The sequence below is a fragment of the Pollachius pollachius genome (genome assembly GCF_949987615.1).
Source record: "Pollachius pollachius genome assembly, chromosome: 4".
In the NCBI taxonomy this organism is placed as follows: Eukaryota; Metazoa; Chordata; class Actinopteri; order Gadiformes; family Gadidae; genus Pollachius; species Pollachius pollachius.
Genome location: NC_136937.1, coordinates 14033647 through 14051146, shown reverse-complemented (window position 1 = coordinate 14051146; position 17500 = coordinate 14033647). Strand labels below are relative to the sequence as shown.

Genomic DNA, 17500 nt, shown 5'->3' with positions numbered 1-17500 from the left:
GGAGGGGCTTTAGAGGGAGGCCTGAATGGAGGGGAGGGATTTCTTTAGTCAGAAGCTTTCAAGGTCTGGCTTACTTTTGCTGGTTCCTCAAAGGCTTTAAGGAGTGTTCCTGTTTCTCTTCCCAGGTCGTACTCAGAAGCTCAGACATGACATCATCCAGAAGTTCAGGACCTTCTCCACAGCTCGAGGCTTCCCAAGAGATTCTATCATCACACCCCATGTGTCAGGTGAGCACACACACACACACACACACACACACACACACACACACACACACACACACACACACACACACAGGCATAGACCCAGGCACAGACACATACACACATGCACGCACACACAGGCATGCATGCACACACACACATACACGCACACACCCACACACACACACACACACACACACACACACACTACACACACACACACACACACACACACACACACACACACACACACACACACACAAACACACATATCCATCATATAGCTTTTGTCAAAGGAACAGTTTTTTTGTTCCCTCAGAGAACTGTCCCCAATCAGCTCCGGGGAATGGACACGGACGACAGGTGTGTTGATTGAATCATAATAGTTTCATTTAAAGGGGGTCTGACAGCCCTATAGGTTGAACAAAAAGTGTCTTTATCGTAGTAGTAGTAGTAGTATTCTAGTAGTATTCTAGTCTTAGTGGTAGAATTAGTAGTGGTAGTAGTAGTAGAATAGTAGTAGTGGTAGTTGTAGTAGTAATACTTGTGATAGTCGCAATAATAGTAGTAGTGGTAGTGGTAGTAGTAGTAGTAATAGTGGTAATGGTAGTAGTAGTAGCAGCAATAATGGTAGTAGTAGTAATAGTGGTAATGGTAGTAGTGGTAGCAGTAGAAGTAGTAGTCGTAGTGGTACTAGTAGTATTAGCAGTGGTTGTTGTAGTGGTACTGTTAGTGGTAGTATTAGTAAGATGTTGTAACGTGCTTTGCTGAGGCTCTTGTAATCAACACACAACAGGTGACCGCACGGGGCTCCCCTGAAGACACTTTGTCGGGTCGTAATCAGCGTCACGTCAAAACCCCACTTTATGTGCTGCACAGGAAGGTCCCCAAACACTCCTTTGTACATTGAATACAATCAATGCACAAAGGATGTCATCATTTATGTGTGAAAGAAGTGGTGAGTGAATGCAGGCGATGACATTGAGAATAGAAGCTTATCGGTGTTTAAGTTGGCACAGAGCTCTACTCAGACCCAAGTTAACCTTGTAATCAAACATTGCGAAAGTGAAACGTAAAAACGACGTTCTTATATATATGCAGACGATGTATGTCAATGTTGTGATTTTGGTTACTCATTTTAGTTTCACGATTCATCCCAACATGTCATCATAGTTACCATTCATATTGACGTTTTCTTGAAATCTTGTTAGAAAAAATGTTATCTTCAAATTTCATTTTTTGTTCCCTTTCAGCATTAAGCATGAATCCCGGCCTGGCAGAAGCAGCTTCCAGCACTTATTTCCCTAGAATGATCCACACATAATATATGAGTCTATATTGTTAGAGTATTATTGGTTATATCAAAGTACTGAAACTGAAGGCCATTGAGAATCACCTGTCTACTGTAACACGTGGTGTTGTTGGTCATGTTCAGACTTTTTACATATAAACATGCTAGTTTTACTTCATTACTTAAAAATCCTTGGTGTTGCCTATTTTGTTACATTGTAATATGTCTTCAAGTGTTTAGGTTGCTTGCATAATAACATAAATATAAAGGATTTATGTGCATGAAACGGGAATTATTTTTTGCTTAACAAGAAAACTGTTTTTGATTTCACATTTTACACCACATAATTTATCATCAGGCGGCCCCCATAAGCTATTCATTAAAAATGTGTATTTGTTAATAAACATAATCATTGAATGGAGGTACAACCAAGTTTTTATAAAAATCCCTAGTTAGGTCTACCTAAAAATGTTTGACAACTCTCAAATACATTCTTGATTTTTAAGATTAAATGATTTTTTTATTTTGCCTGTGAACAATTTTTGGCATAAGAAAGAAAATGTTATATTTTTGCATAACACAATAATTTAGATATGGTCATGGTTAAAATATTTTATTATTGTCATGTGAATGACTTGTCTGGGGGTGCTACCGTTATACAGTGACATTCAGAGAACTCGAAGTATGGAGGTATTTTACATTAAAAATAAGTATCACATCCTGGTTTCCATTCTGACTTGTAATTGAAATCATGGATATAGTGAACATCACCTCTCTAGATCTTCCCTGAGAGTTTCAGCTTGTCTGCGGTCTACCTGTTTACTGCTAAATACACACATAAACCTAATTATTAATTGCATCTTCTGGTATTTAGAGGCAATTACTATCGAAGTGTAGCCTGTTGGTCGGTTTCTACTGTTTATATCTATATCTCTACACCCTCAGTAAAGGCTGGCAAACACTCACATACTCCTTGACTTAGGTTCCTCCTTGAATTTGTTGAGAGATATCCACAATTACATCTTGACCTTGAGATCTAAGTTGATCGAAACTCAGTGGAATCAGGCTACAGTAGTGTGTATCATGTGGAATGCGGTCCAATGGGGAATTTGTGAAAGCACGAAAAATGATTTAATGTCGCCTGAAAAAAACATATTATCTTTTTGAGAGAAGCCTGGGTTTAGTGTTACACAACTTCAAGCCAATGAAAAGAACAAAATATAATTCTAGTTACTCTGCTGAAACAACATATTGATGTGTTGTTTGTTTAGGTCCAAAGTTTCAAAGTCTGATGCCTTAAATAGTATTATAAGACTCATTCATAAAGGATAAATAACTAATTGCATTATGTAGGCCTACACACACACACACACACACACACACACACACACACACACACAATTTGGACCAAAGGGCTACAAACCACACTTTTAAACAATATAATCATCAACATCCTCATCAGCACCAATGTTAATATCATCATCATCATCCTCATCCTCAGCTCCACCCAGCAAGTTGATATCCGGTCACAACAGCAGGTCAGTGGGCGGTCCCTGCACTACCGCGTTCAGTCCTTAGTCAGCAGAGCAAACTGGAGGTCGCAAAATGCAAACCCAAACGTCTCTGGTTGTTTTGCTGCTTCTAGCATGTTTATGTGGTGTCCACCATGGTTCCCCGTTGCCTCAAGAGGTCCTCCCCAGACCACAGGAGGACTTTGAACTGGAAAAAGTGAGTAGGCTAATTTATTGAATTGTAAAGATAAATAAATTAATTCTGTACTTTCTATTTCTCTTTTGATTCTTCACAGTTAAAGCTGTGACTGTTTCATTCCATAAGTGTATATTTGATGTTTCACTGTTTCCTCTTATTTTATTTTGAGAAACATTATTCATGTTGTTGCATCCATGCTCGTTTTATTTCTTCCGTCATGCACAATTCGAACGTGCGCTTACATTTAACTTCATTATTGTTAGTCTGCAGTGCCTCCCTGTGGCCATTTGAGATAGTTCTTGTTTTTCATCAAACACGAACGAATCCTCAGGGACAGATCTAACGAGCACCAGGTGGCAACACCTACCAGCGGTTATTAATTGCACACGCACCGTCCTCCCATAGCAGCAAACCTTTTATAAATACCTCTGAATTGTGATTACTGTGTGTTCCCTGCAGCTCCTGGGTCGCTGGTATGAGGTGGCGGTGGTAGCTACCTGTCCTTACTACATGCAGGCACAAAAAGACAACCCTGCCATTGTGAAATTTGAACTATACAATTCCACTGAGGACAATGTTGTCCAAATGAGAGGAACTGTTCCAAGGTATGAGGCCTACATTACAGTCACACAGAGTTGGAAAGATACACTCAATTCAGTGTGTTTGACATAAGATGTGTGTGTGTGTGTGTGCGTGCCTTTTTGTGTGTGCGTGTGTATGTTTGTGGGTTTGTGTGTGTGAGTGTGTGTGTGTACCTGCCTGCGTGCGTGCGTGTGTGTCCATAGCCTGGGTTCTTGTAAGCAGATATCCGTTGACTTCCATCTGACGAACCAATCAGGGCAATTCTACCACCATTTTGATGGCACGTCTCCTTCTCTCTTGCATTAATTATAATTACAGACATCATAACCATAATCATATTACTTCAACCCCCATCATTCATGTATGTGATGTGTCCATGTATGTCCACTGTAGACTTCTGAGATATATGTGTGCATGTGTGTGTGTGTCCATAGAGTTCAATGCAGATGTTGAGACCTACGTGGTTCAGACCAACTACAATGAGTATGTCATGTGGGTCATACTGAGCACAGAGCAGCCCTCTGGGATCAACACCACACTAGTCAAGCTGTACAGTATGTCTTTAATCTTCACCTATCACTCCCTTGCATATCGTTTTGGTACCATGAATCCCATGCGATTCTCATGGAATGACATCATGTGGTGAGATGCAATTCTGCTCTCAGGTCGAGCGATGAATGTGAGAGAGAGTGTGCTGACCAAATATAAGGCACTGGTCCGTACCCAGGGGATGAGCGAGGACGACATTATCTTCAAAGACAACAAAGGTGAGAGAGAGAGAGGGAGAGAGAGAGAGAGAGAGAGAGAGAGAGAGAGAGAGAGAGAGAGAGAGAGAGAGAGAGAGAGAGAGAGAGAGAGAGAGAGAGAGAGGAACACAGAGAGAGAGAGAGAGAGAGGAACACACACACACAGAGAGAGAGAGAGAGAGAGAGAGAGAGAGAGAGAGAGAGAGAGAGAGAGAGAGAGAGAGAGAGAGAGAGAGAGAGAGAGAGAGAGATGTTCATTGTTGTTCAATGTTCATGCCTTATGTGACCTGTTTCTTGTGTTTTCAGGAGAGTGTGGTCAGATCAATGCTGCCAGACCTGGCTAAGGTACCTGACCTAACCCCTCACAGCCGTATTCAGTTTAACAGCACAAACTCCCAGAGAGAAATATGGGCCATTGCCATTGCTCTGTGATACACATTATATTTCCAAATAATGAAGCTGGTGTTCATTGTTTCTGCCCTTATATAATGTATTTACACATATGTGTTTACTGTTACAGATGCAGTGTGTCTAATGCCAAATGGAGGATAAAATCGTTTATCTTTCTTGTCAGGTTTATAAAATGTGTGGATTTTGCTCATTGAACAATAAAAAGTTAGTTCTATTCTGAATAACACATTTTGCTGGTTGTTGACATTATTCAAAGGGGTCCCGTATGAGGCCTACACCAAAATCCTAAACAGTAAAACATGCTCAATTGTGAACGTAATTTCTTGCTCCTCTCTTCCTCCTCCTCCTCCTCCCTCTAAATCCCAATCCTAATCTCTTCTACTTTCAAGATAGAAATAAACGTCAAATGTGTAGGATCAATATCTCATGACCCTCCCCATTCTGGGGAGGGTCATGAGATATTGATCCAGCGCGAGGGCAGCCTCACTAGACCAATGTTTAACTGATCGCCCACTCAGGGGACAGACAGGGAGTTGGCCTTCTCCAATATCCATCCTCTGATAGAGGGTGAACTCAGCTGATCCTAGCAGAGGGAGGATGAACTTTGCTCTCGAGATGTTTGCTGACGGCTTCCAACACACACATACACTTTAGGCCACTAGCCCCAAACTAGTTTGTGTTTGTGTTTGTCTGTTTGCAAGCGAGTGGGTGAGAGCGAAAGAGGGTGTATGCGTGTGCGTGCGTGTATTTTTTTTTGGGGGGGGGGGGGGGGGGGTGCGCGCGCGAGGGTGCGCGTCTGTGCGCATGCGCAACGTGGGCGTGTGCATGCTGTGCGCTGTGTGTTTCGGGGAAGTGAGGGGATACGTGTTTGCGTGTGTGTACAAAACACACACACAGGCGTGTGCGTGTATGTGTGTGTGCGCGCGCGTGTGTGTGTGTGTTTTGGGGAGGTGAATCCTTTAATCCCCCTGGACTTCAGTGTCTCCGGCATTAGCAGGACTGACAGCATGTTGGTAGCTCAGGTTCTCGGATCGGTTCTGGTGCTAGGCTGGGTGTCCTCCCTCAGTGAGCCCCTCTACCCCACGCAGGAGAACTTCAACCTCCAATGCGTGAGTCCCAAACCCCGTCCGTGCCACAAAGCGCAAACTCTAAAAATGTATTCTGTAACGTTGTCTTTCTGCTGTCGTGCGTTGCTCTTTCTTCCTGTGTTTGGGGTGGATGCATTTCTTTATGTTCATCATTTACTGTTGGTTGTTTTTCTCATTTTGTTTTTCTGCACTTCGGTAATTTATTCGCACTTTGGTAATAGATAGATCCTATTTTAGTGACACGTTCTTTTCGCTGTCACTTGTCTTTACTGATGGGCACTATTGAATACAACGGGCCTTCAATAATGTCACACTTAAGTTAATTATGGTGTGTCTACCTAGAACAAAAAAATTGATATTTTAACGTATCATTTTATCGACCGACTTTACATTTCTATGTTTACACCATATATGTATTGTTTTTCTATAATGAATATATTAGTATTGTCATAAAAATAAACATCCAGACATTCTCTTATATTGTAGAACATTGAACCTTATGTGGGGAAAATGATTATTTTGGAGTAATGTCAAGAAAGTCTGCTTTTAGCACATTTCAACACATGACCTTTGAGTCGAGCGATGTGATGGGTCAGCATTGGCTTGAGTTGTTTTTAAACTTCATAAATACAAATATTCTAATAGAAAAAACAATCAAACTCTGCTTCTCAAATTAATGCTTGTTATTATTCGGTATTCGGAATTACAGATTATTTTATTATTAATTATTTGTTTAACAGTTTCATAGATAAATAGTTTCATGGTTCATAGTTTCATAGTTTCATATTAATATTTGTTAAAATTATTACTATTTGATGATATCTACTTCGTCGTGCCACTGTTCTTCTAGTTCTTGGGGAAGTGGTATGATCTTGCCAAGGCCACCGACCACCCTCACGATTGGAACAGCTCAGCGGAGCTTGCCATTAGTACCTTGGAGATGAAGATGGGGCTTGAGGCGGGCAAGATCCTGACGAAGTCGACCATTCTCAGGTAGTCCGGACACACATGAGCAGGCCTACGCACACAGAAATAAAACCCCAAAACCGACACACACACAGACACAGACACATACAGACACACGCAAACAAATTGACAGGAAAATACACAAGTATGCACTTACACACACACAAACACACACACACACACACACACACACACACACACACACACACACACAAAGACATACATTATCCACAAACTCGCACACTCACATGGAGCACCTGTACCTGTAACTTTAGCCTGTGTGTGTGTGTGTGTGTGTGTGTGTGTGTGTGTGTGTGTGTGTGTGTGTGTGCACGCGTGTGTGTCTAGGGGGGAAGTATGCAAAGAAATGAGTGGTTTTTATGAGGTGACGACCACGCCAGGACGATTCTTCTACCACAGCCAAAGTATGTTTTTCCATCAATCGATCAAACTATCGATCAACTGATCAAACTATCGATCTATCGATATATATAGTGTCTATCTTTTCGTCTGTCTGTCTGACTCTCTAAAATAATGGCCAGCTTAACTGACCTTATTTTATGTAATCTATTCTCAGCCCATTCCTCGACTCACCCATTCAATCTATCCAGATTTAAACTAATCTTCTCTGTTCTCTCCTACAGGATGGCAGGCTGAGATGGACGCCTACGTTGTCCACACCGACTACCAGGGGTACGCCATCGTCATCACCAGCAGGCAGAAGTCCTCCGGGAACGCCACTATCGTAATCAAGCTGTTAAGTGAGTGTGAACACTAGTGGTCCAGTGAGTGTAAACACTAGTGGTCCAGTGAGTGTGAACAATAATAGTCAGTGAGTGTGAACAATAATAGTCAGTGAGTGTGAACACTAGTGGTCAGTGAGTGTGAACACTAGCGGTCAGTGAGTGTGAACACTAGTGGTCAGTGGGTGTGAACACTAGTGGTCATTGGGTGTGAACACTTGCAGTCAGTGAGTGTGAACACTAGCGGTCAGTGTGAGTGTGAACACTTGTGTTACAGTTCTCTGGACAAGTGCACACCTTGTTTGGATTACGTGACCCAGTGATGTAGTGATGTACACCCAGACTACACACATATGAGAACCAATTCTCTATATAGAAAAAAAAACAACTGTTATTATTGGATTGTAACAATATATCACACACACACACACACACACACACACACACACACACACACACGTATATATATATTTATATATATATATTTATATATATATATACAGTATATAGGCTATATAATGAATAAGATGCATGTTTGTTATGAATCCAGACTACTGCAAACAGTGTAAATGCATGTTAAGACATATGTCTAGGTTTTGGAGCATGGTGTCCCCTTGTATCACTCAAAAGTGTGTGGGTGTGAAAAAAATGCATTTTATACCTCAATGTTGTCCCCTTCAGGTCGAACCAGGGAAGTGAGAGACACAGTGATGGCTGACTTCAAGACCCTCGTGAGAGGCATGGGGATAGCTGAAGACAGCATCTTCATCAAATCAGACAAAGGTGATACAGAGAGAGAGAGAGAGAGAGAGAGAGAGAGAGAGAGAGAGAGAGAGAGAGAGAGAGAGAGAGAGAGAGAGAGAGAGAGAGAGAGAGAGAGAGAGAGAAATTTTTTCGATATTCATTTGGATCTGAAAATAGTGCTATTCTTCTTACAGCAGTGTTTTGTTTGCTTAAATGCTTGGATTTTTTTTCCCATAGTTGTAATCATTGCTGATTTATGTGGGTATTTATTTTTAATGGCTTTGCTATTTCCTCCTATTGTTGCGTTCTGTTTCTATTCCCGCTGTTGATGACCTACTAAGCCTTGTTTCGATGGTAAGCCTATGTCCCGTTGTTCTCTGGGGCTGTTATTAGTTTTGGCTTGTTTTTCCAAGGTATTTTAAGCTGGGTTTCATGCATTTTCATTTATTCTCTCTCTATTTTAAGTAGGCATACACCGTTTATATTAACTTGTTTAATCTTTGAAAATATTGCAGTTTCTCATTTTCATTATAAGGCAAAATTATTGTCTCGACTGCGACTTGATTTAAATGTGGATGGATGTGAGGCGGGCAGTCAGCTATGATATACACATCAGTGGGAATGATGTGGTATTTCTTTCCTAGGCCAGTGTGTCCCGGGTGAGGTCACAGCCACAGAGGGAACTCCCAGATTTCGGGTAATTCAAGTCATCACTTCTGGTCGTTGGCTGTTCATGTCCTCGTTTGATCACTTCTCATCACATTAACCAGATTACAATGCTTCCCATCCGTTCATGCAGACTTGCGCTTCATTTTTGTTTTATTGTATGTTGTCTTTATCAATATACTGAAGCTTTATACCTAAAGCTATATACTAATATGCTAAAGATGTTTGGCATTAGGCTGGTATCTATTTGTGGGAAATTCCAGAGAAGGGACCACAGTCCACTAAAGCTGCTTCGACAACAAAGTGGACAACCTTCGGCCGATGGCCGTTGCTTTATGCTGAGATGTTTATTGTGTAGATTGTCCATTTATGATTAATTTAGGGTTTTTTCGTACTTATATATAAAAAATATATATCAATATATTTATATATTGATCAGGCACGAACATATTTATTCTTTAGGCAAAACATATGAAAACTACAAAGCTTTCTCATCGTGACTAAAAAGTTGAAGTTCATTTGAAACAGCATGCAATTGTATGGCTTTTAGGGGCTATTGTCGTCGACACCATCATCCATAATCTACACAAAAGGTTACTGTAAATTATGATACATTTCTTCGTGGCAGGGATTCATCCAAACGGTCCATTTTCCTCCTCTGTGTAGTTCATAGTTGAACCGCCAGGTGGCGGTACAGCAACAAAACACTCACGTTCAACGATTAGAGTACCGTTGCCGGCGCGGATCATAGACTGTAGACGTTGACATGTACACCTAAAACAGCTCTGAAAGTCGTGAAAAACATTGCATGCTCGTATACCAGACGACAGACGGTGCAGCCAAACCGCGACCGTATACGCAGCAGCTTTCACTGCTCCGGGTCAGGTATCGCAGGCACCGCATCAGGGGAGGCTGACCTTGGTTCCCAGGAGAAGGGTCCGGTTGCCAGAGGACCACCTAGCTGAGAGTATTCAAAACAAGCCCACGCTTTGATTATGAGCTCTCACACACCGATGCTAACATGAGCATAAACAGACTGCACGCTGATACACCCAGACTAAATAAAGAGTTTGTTAGTGGCCCGGTGATAGCGTTAGGTTAGGTTGAGTTGAGGTATTAGTGTTAGAGATGGATCAGGTTAGGTTTTAGGGTTAACTTAGATGGTAAGGGTTGGGGTTAGGTAGTTTAGGTAAAAGGTTAGAGATGGCGATTATGTTAAGGTATGAGGTTAGAGGTGGTTAGTTTAGATATAGATAAGAGGTGGTTGACTTTAGGTATGAGGTTAGTAAAGTAATATATACTATACTATATCTATCCTATAGATAGAATAGAATAGACTTTAGAATAGAATAGACTTAAGTTTATTTATTCATTGCGCAGTGGATCCATAGAACGGAATTTGCTTATGCATATAATGAAAAGCGGATAGGTGAAAAATAAGAAAAATATAGAATCTATCTATACTATGCTATGCTACACTATACTATAGAGGCCCACTAAGACTTAACTGTGCCGCACTACATCCTACCCTATTCTACACTACACAATACTATACTGTACTGTACATACCACACTACACTGTACAATAATGTTCTATAGTACAAGAAGATATAAGATACTTATACAGTGTACATAATACAAAAAATATGTGTTTATGTGTCTGACAGACCGTCCAGAGGAAGAGCAGGGAAACAGAACCAGAACCAGCCGAAGTGGAAGGCTCCGCTTCGGCCGCCGCTGAGTTCACCGACGCAGGTAAATAACCAGATTGAATCTCACCCCTCGCCGACCTCCGAGAAAACCTGTTCTGTCAGAAGTCCATCATGTCATAGCCTGAACCATTGAGTGCATGAAATGGTAAAACTCCTACGTTTGGCGATATGGTTCCACTCTTTTAGGGTGCTCCCTGTGGTAGGATCTAAAGCATGACATACAGCTGTCAGATACCAACAATTAGCGCTACATAATGCCCCTATTGGATGCATCAGATATCTCAACCCTTTGTGTAGGTCACGTACCATACAGAGCAGAACCAACGCAGGTGGAGCCTGAGGTGGTGGTGGTGGGGGAAATCCAGCTCAGCACGCTTAACCCCCCAGAGAGTGTGTGTGTGTGAGATGGAAGGTCTTTAAATGACCGCCTCACGGTGTCCGTGCGTTTGATTGGCCCACGTTAGCTGTCAGCTGATAGGGGCGAAACACTAGAGTGCCCCGCCAGATCTAGCTACGCCCTGATGAAGATACAGAAAAAAAGAAAACAATGTATCTAATCTACTTTTATGCATTCTCTCTCTGTAACGCGTTCTCTCCGTCTGTCTGTCTGTCTCTCTCTCTGTTTCCTTCTCTTCCTTTGTCTCTCTGTCTCCTTCTCTGTCTCTTTCTCTCGCTCTGTCTGTCTCTCCGTCTGTCTCTCTCTCTCTCTCTCTCTCTCTCTCTCTCTCTCTCTCTCTCTCCTCTCTCTCTCTCTCTCTCTCTCTCTCTCTCTCTCTCTGTCTATCTGTCTGTCTGTCTATCCTCCCCCCCCCCCCCCCCCCCCCCCTCCAGCTTCCTGTATGGACAAGCCAGACTCCGGCCCTTGCTTCGGGGCCCTGCAGCATTACTACTACAACTCCTCATCCATGAGCTGCCAGGAGTTCCAGTACGGCGGCTGCATGGGCAACCAGAACAACTTTGCGACCGAGCGAGAGTGTCTGCAGCGCTGCCGGACTGAGGGTGGGTGGACCCCTGAGGCTCACGAGAGGATAATGCTCCTCTCATGAGAACCATGTGAGCCGGAATGGTCAACAGTCTCCAGTCTTTGTTAGCAAGTGTTTCAAAATGTATTTTATAATGGAGCCAAGGTAAAACTAAAAAGCTCCATAGGGAAAAATGACCACCTATCTATTGGGTACAACTAATATATATATATATATATATATATATATATATATATATATATATATATATATATATATATATATATATAATGGGTTTGATTCCCTAAGATCCACAGCCTTTTTGAGCAAGAAGCCTGATACCTGCTGATCCTGAGCAGGTAAAATGGCTCATGACTAGAGAATGAATAGTGAATATATAAAAATGTGAATAGTATGTAGGGTAGAGTATTTGGTTGAATATATGTATAGGCTCATAGGAAGATGGTGCCTTGTGTACTTTTCTTTACCCACTCTCTCTCCACCACAATCCTCTCTACCTCAACTGGTAGAGCAAGGCATGAACACTGCCGGGGTTGAGGGTTTGAATCCTTGGGCAAGGCATTAACACTGTAAGATACTGTACATAAAAGCGTCCCCCTCACATCCGGTACCAACCCTCACCCCCCAGCCGCCTGCCGTCTCCCCTTGGTGCCCCAGCCCTGCACAGGCCAGCCCACCGTGTGGGCCTTCGACTCCATGTTGGGTCTGTGTTTGTCCTACAAGCCGGGCTTCTGCCAGGGCAACGGCAACAAGTTCTACACCAAGGCCGAGTGTGAGGAGTACTGCGGCGTGGTCAAAGCGGGTGAGCCAACACAGCGCCACGCACGCACACAGACACTCAGAGGGGGAGCTGAGGAGACGAGGAGACACCCATGCGCTTGTTTGTTTTTTGTTTGTTTTTTTCTGAACAGAGCCAGTGCTCCTGGGACCGGATTGAGCAAGAGGAGAGGGACGAGGATCAATTTGAAGCATAATAAAACCAATAAAAAGGTCGATAATGTTTTGTTTGTCTGCTGTCTGGTCCCCGTGGGGTTGTCTTACACGTCTCTGGAACGTTTGCTTTGTTGTACAAAGGTTAGCTTTTCTACCTCTCTCTCCCTCCCTCCATTTCTCTCCCTCCCTCTCTCTTTTTCTCCATCAATCTCTATCACGCCGCCCCTCCCTCCCTGTAGCTCTCTATCCCTCTCCTCTCTCACTCTCACTCTCCTTCTCCCTCTCTCTACCTTGTTCTTTGTAAGCCCGGTTAAGGAACCAGGCTTCCTGCTCTCGGTTCCCAGAGTCCTCGGCCGCTGGCAGCAGAATGCTGGGAATATCCGGAGAGGAAGGGGAAGTGACATCACAGCGGTGACCTTCCGTAGCAGGCGGTATCACCTGGCCCTGCCTGGAGGAGAATTACCAAACACGCACGCACGTGCATACGCACACACAATCACGCACACGCACGCATATGCGCACAAACACACACTCATACACACTATTCCCGTAAGCATGAGCAAACATACTTTAAGGCAAGAAAATATGCACTCTCAATGGCCGCACACACACATACACACACACAAATACACACATGCGTAGAAACACACCACAGCTGTAAAACGTCTGTTAAACTCCATTTAGCCCTATTGACTCATGCTGATCCTCTTCCAGTGAGAGAAGAAAAATACTAAGAAAAAGAGTTGGCCGTTTGGGTCCACCTTGAACACCAACTGTTAGCCGTCAAACCAACAGGGGGTTTAAAAGAACAAAGAGTCTCTCTCTCTATCCCTGTCAGACTGACTGTCTCTCGCCAATCTAGCGCTGATGCTATCTATATCTTCCTGTAGGTTTGTCTGGCTGTTTGTCAAACCGTCCCCTCAGCCAATCAGAGTCTCTGTTTCCACGTCACGTGAATTGAACCCTGAAGGTTCAAAAGGTGTAGTTATGAGCTAGAGACATGATCGCAGATAGAAATGAGATGATAAGTTAGTTCCTGGTGCCTTCATGCCATGGTTACTCCACTAACCGGTATTTTCATTGTCAGTGATAAGTTGAACTCATCAAGACTAAACCTGCTGAGTTAATCTGTAAACCCCGTTGAGCCTCCAAACCCCCCCACACAAACACGCATACACACAAACACACACAAATTAATCAAGAGGGTTTGCTAAATCACATGTCTGCCACACATGAGAGAAGAGAGGAGAAAACTATTAATATTGTGTCCTGGGAGCCTAATGAGGACTCTACTCTACTCTACTCTATACTCACCAGCTGTTCACAATGGAAGATACAGACCATGTACAGGACAGAGGGGAGGAGACGGACAGATGGACAGACACAAAGACGGACAGACACGGACAGACACAGGGAAGAGTTGGGGGGGGGGGGCACTATGGAGGAATGGAAATCAGTTTTAAAGACATGGGTCATGGAGGGTTGCCAGAAGGAGAGAGAGAGAGAGAGAGAGAGAGGATCAGGACAGAGGTTGGGACTGGAAACAGGGTGTAGAGGAGGTGTGTGTGTGTGTGTTGGAGGGTGGGGGGGGGGGGGAGGGAGGCGGAGACAACATAAGTTTATGAAGTTCCTTTATGCCAGATCAGGAAGCGAGGAAAGGGGGCTAGGGGGAGGGAGAGAGTGAAGTGGGGGGGAGGAAGAGTGTGTGTGTGTGTGTGTGTGGTGGTGGAGATGTCATTATACAGGATGACAAAAGAAGAGAGGATTCTCTGGTCAGCTGCTGCTGCTGCCACACACACACACGCTCACACACACCCTGAACCCCCAGCACCCCCCCCCCCACACACACACACACACACACACACACACACACACACACACACACACACACACACACACCTTACCATACATAGTCTCACCCACATTCACTCACAACCACCATCACAATCGAAAGTTCCCCTTTACCCCATCGGGCAGTCGCAAATGCACTGGGCTTGTTCTAAGTGTCAACCTTATTGAGTTGTTGAGCGTTGCAAAACACTGTGCTGGGTGGGTGCTTGTGTACGGCGGGATCACCACAGTGCCCCCAGCAGGTCAGAGATCAGCGCAGCATGAGAGGAGGAGGCTGTGTGTGTGTTTGTTCTGGAGAGAAGGAGCTGCTGCTGCAGAGGAGGTGACGAAGGCAGCCAAGGAGGAGAGGTGGGAGGAGAGGCCGTGAACGAGGCCTCCCCCCCCCCCCTCTCCTCTCCTCTCCTCTCTCCCCCTCTCTCCTCCCCCCATCTCTCTCTCTCTCTTTGTGTTTGGCCGTGAGTCTGGATGCTTCTCACACAGACGCTAAAGTGCTGAGGTCTGCATTATCACTTATCTGGCTCCCCAGTTACTGGCCACTACAGTGTGAGTCTGTGTGTCCTGTGGCAAATTGTGTGTGTGAGGGTTTGTGTGTGTGTTTGTGTGTGTGCTGTTTGTTTGGGTGCGCACAAGAATGTACGTGTGTGCGTGCGTGCGTGCGTGCGTGTGTGTGTGTGTGTGTGTGTGTGTGAGCGTGTGTGTGTTGCTTGTTTGTGTGTGCACAAGAAGGTGGGTGTGTGCGTGTGCGCGTCACGGTGAATCAATTCCATGGCTTTCCTTTTCTCTGGGGGTGTGCACATGTGTGTAAGTGCGCCCGTTGTGTGTGTCTGTGTGCGTGTGTGTGTGTGTGTGTTACTCATGCACTTCAACTCCCATGCAGACCCAATGGCTCCCGAAACACATGACCTCAATAATATCTCACAATATCCCAGTGTGTGACCTTCTTCAGGATTTCCCTCTTGTTTTGACCTCTCTGTGACAAACACACAAACACACATACACACACACACATACTTGCACATACTGACAGAGTGCGTGTGACACTCTCAGACACAATGACCCCCTCCCCCCACCGCGTAGGGTCCGCGGGAGGTATTGGAGATGTGGGCAGATCAATGACTTAACAAGCTCCCGATTAAACCAGCCAGCAATCATTAACCTCCGCCCCCCCCCCCCCCAGAGCCCCCCAGTACCCCGGGCCAGACTATTGTCCACCGTGGGGGCATAGTGTGTGACCGCATACCGACCATTGTGTCTGTGTGTGTGTGGGTATTTATTTTCTCTCGCGCTCTCCCTCTGCCACTCTCTCTCTCTCTCTCTCTCTCTCTCTCTCTCTCTCTCTCTCTCTCTCTCTCTCTCTCTCTCTCTCTCTCTCTCTGGTTGTGGCTCTACCATGTGGGGTCCTTTAACCGTGTTAGGGACCGGGCGCGAGGCGGGAGTGATGCTCGCTGATTCGATCGGGGCTTTGTGTTGGGATGTGCAGTGTTTGTTTGGGGGGGTAAAAATAGCAGCAGAGCGATGATTTTATTTTGTTTTAGTTTTGCAAGGGTCGTTCGTTTGTCAAAGACAATCATGTTGACTTGATTAACCTGACTTGGGAGGAAGGACAATGTAAAGACATTTTGTTAAGCGTAAGGAATGGGATTTTAACCCAAATAGAAGCTATAATATTGTGTTATTTGCTTTAATTGCTATACTTAGTACACCTCACCTGTTCCCCAGTGAGAAACCAAATGGTGAAAGGCCGAGGTACCAGGAGTTGTTGCAGTGCATTCTGGGAACCTGGAGGTCTGGAGCCCCAGGGAGGCACTGGTAACATTTTTGTGCTTTGTCCACTCAATCCTTCTTCTTCTTCTTCTTCTTCTTCTTCTTCTTCTTCTTCTTCTTCTTCTTCTTCTTCTTCTTCTCCTTTTTCTCTTTCTCCTTCTTCTTCTTCTTCTCCTCCTCCTTTTCTTCTACTTCTTCACAAACAACCCTTTCCTTAAAACACACACTAACACACACAGACACATGCACAGACACACAAACACACACACACTAACACACACACACACACACAGACACACACACACACACTATCTGCATCCTCTTCTCACCCACCGGCTCACCCTGAAACAGCCCAGTGTTTTTTTTGTGTATATGTCCTTGTCTTTCAGTGTGTGTGTGTGTTTGTGTGTGTGTGTGGGGGGGGGGATCTGTGTTTATGTGTGTGTGTGTGTGTGTGTGTGTGTGTGTGTGTGTGCATGTGTTTTTGTGTGTGTTACTGTACATGTATGTTTGTGTGTGTGTGTATTTGTGAGTTTGTGTGTGTAAGTGTACGTGTGAGTGTGTGTGTGTGTGTGTGTTTGTATATGTGAGTTTGTGTGTGTGTGTATAAGTGTGTCTGTGTGTGTGTGTCTGTGTGTGTGTGTATTTTTATGTGTGTGCGTGTGTGTGTGTGGGTGTGTGTGCGTGTGAGTGTGTGTGTGTGTGTGCGTGTATTTGTTTGTGTGTGTGTGTGTGTGTGTGTGTCTGTGTGTGTGTGTGCGTGTGAGTGTGTGTGTGTGTGTGTGTGTGTGTGTGTGTGTGTGTGTGTGAGTGCTTCAGGAGGTGGTGTTGGGAGGACAATGGGCAGTAGGGGTCTCGTGGTGAGGGGACAGGCTGAATGGGACCATTGAGTCTGCTCAGCCAAACAGAAAAGCATCTTCCATCTCACTTCAAACCCACAGTTTCACTCTGTACAACCAGGCCTTTATACCCCATAATTACTCCCAACACACACCAACACACACACACACACACACACACACACACACACACACACCACATGCACGCACGCACGCACGCACACACACACACAAACACACATCGTGGCATGCACATCAACACACAAGT

General features: G+C 44.3%; 3 protein-coding genes across 4 annotated transcripts in view; all 3 read left to right on the top strand.

The window, feature by feature from the left end:
- Positions 1–2212, top strand: part of ptgdsa (prostaglandin D2 synthase a) — a 5659-nt gene extending 3447 nt beyond the window's left edge. Inside the window, exons 5-8 of one of the 2 annotated variants that reach the window (XM_079734976.1) lie at positions 126–227; positions 523–566; positions 1000–1161; positions 1457–2212. In XM_079734976.1, the coding sequence (XP_079591102.1) occupies positions 126–227; positions 523–566; positions 1000–1113 (260 nt within the window). In that variant the 3' untranslated portion in view covers positions 1114–1161; positions 1457–2212. The remainder of the gene's footprint in view (positions 1–125; positions 228–522; positions 567–999; positions 1162–1456) is intronic. The other variant, XM_079734977.1, reaches the window with a different exon arrangement.
- Positions 2213–3084: 872 nt separating this feature from the next.
- Positions 3085–5164, top strand: LOC307074466 (protein AMBP-like). The gene is made up of 7 exons (XM_079734627.1): positions 3085–3222; positions 3664–3809; positions 3990–4066; positions 4221–4340; positions 4452–4553; positions 4839–4877; positions 5053–5164. The coding sequence occupies exons 1-6, from the start codon at positions 3100–3102 to the stop codon at positions 4874–4876; spliced, it is 606 nt and encodes a 201-aa protein (XP_079590753.1). The 5' UTR covers positions 3085–3099; the 3' UTR covers position 4877; positions 5053–5164.
- A 643-nt stretch (positions 5165–5807) lies between these two features.
- On the top strand, positions 5808–12826 carry LOC307075326 (protein AMBP-like). The gene is made up of 10 exons (XM_079735886.1): positions 5808–6052; positions 6882–7024; positions 7346–7422; positions 7642–7758; positions 8422–8523; positions 9129–9181; positions 10818–10905; positions 11694–11861; positions 12474–12647; positions 12757–12826. Exons 1-10 carry the CDS (start codon positions 5951–5953, stop codon positions 12780–12782), a joined length of 1050 nt encoding a protein of 349 aa, XP_079592012.1. The 5' UTR covers positions 5808–5950; the 3' UTR covers positions 12783–12826.
- Positions 12827–17500: the final 4674 nt, after the last annotated feature.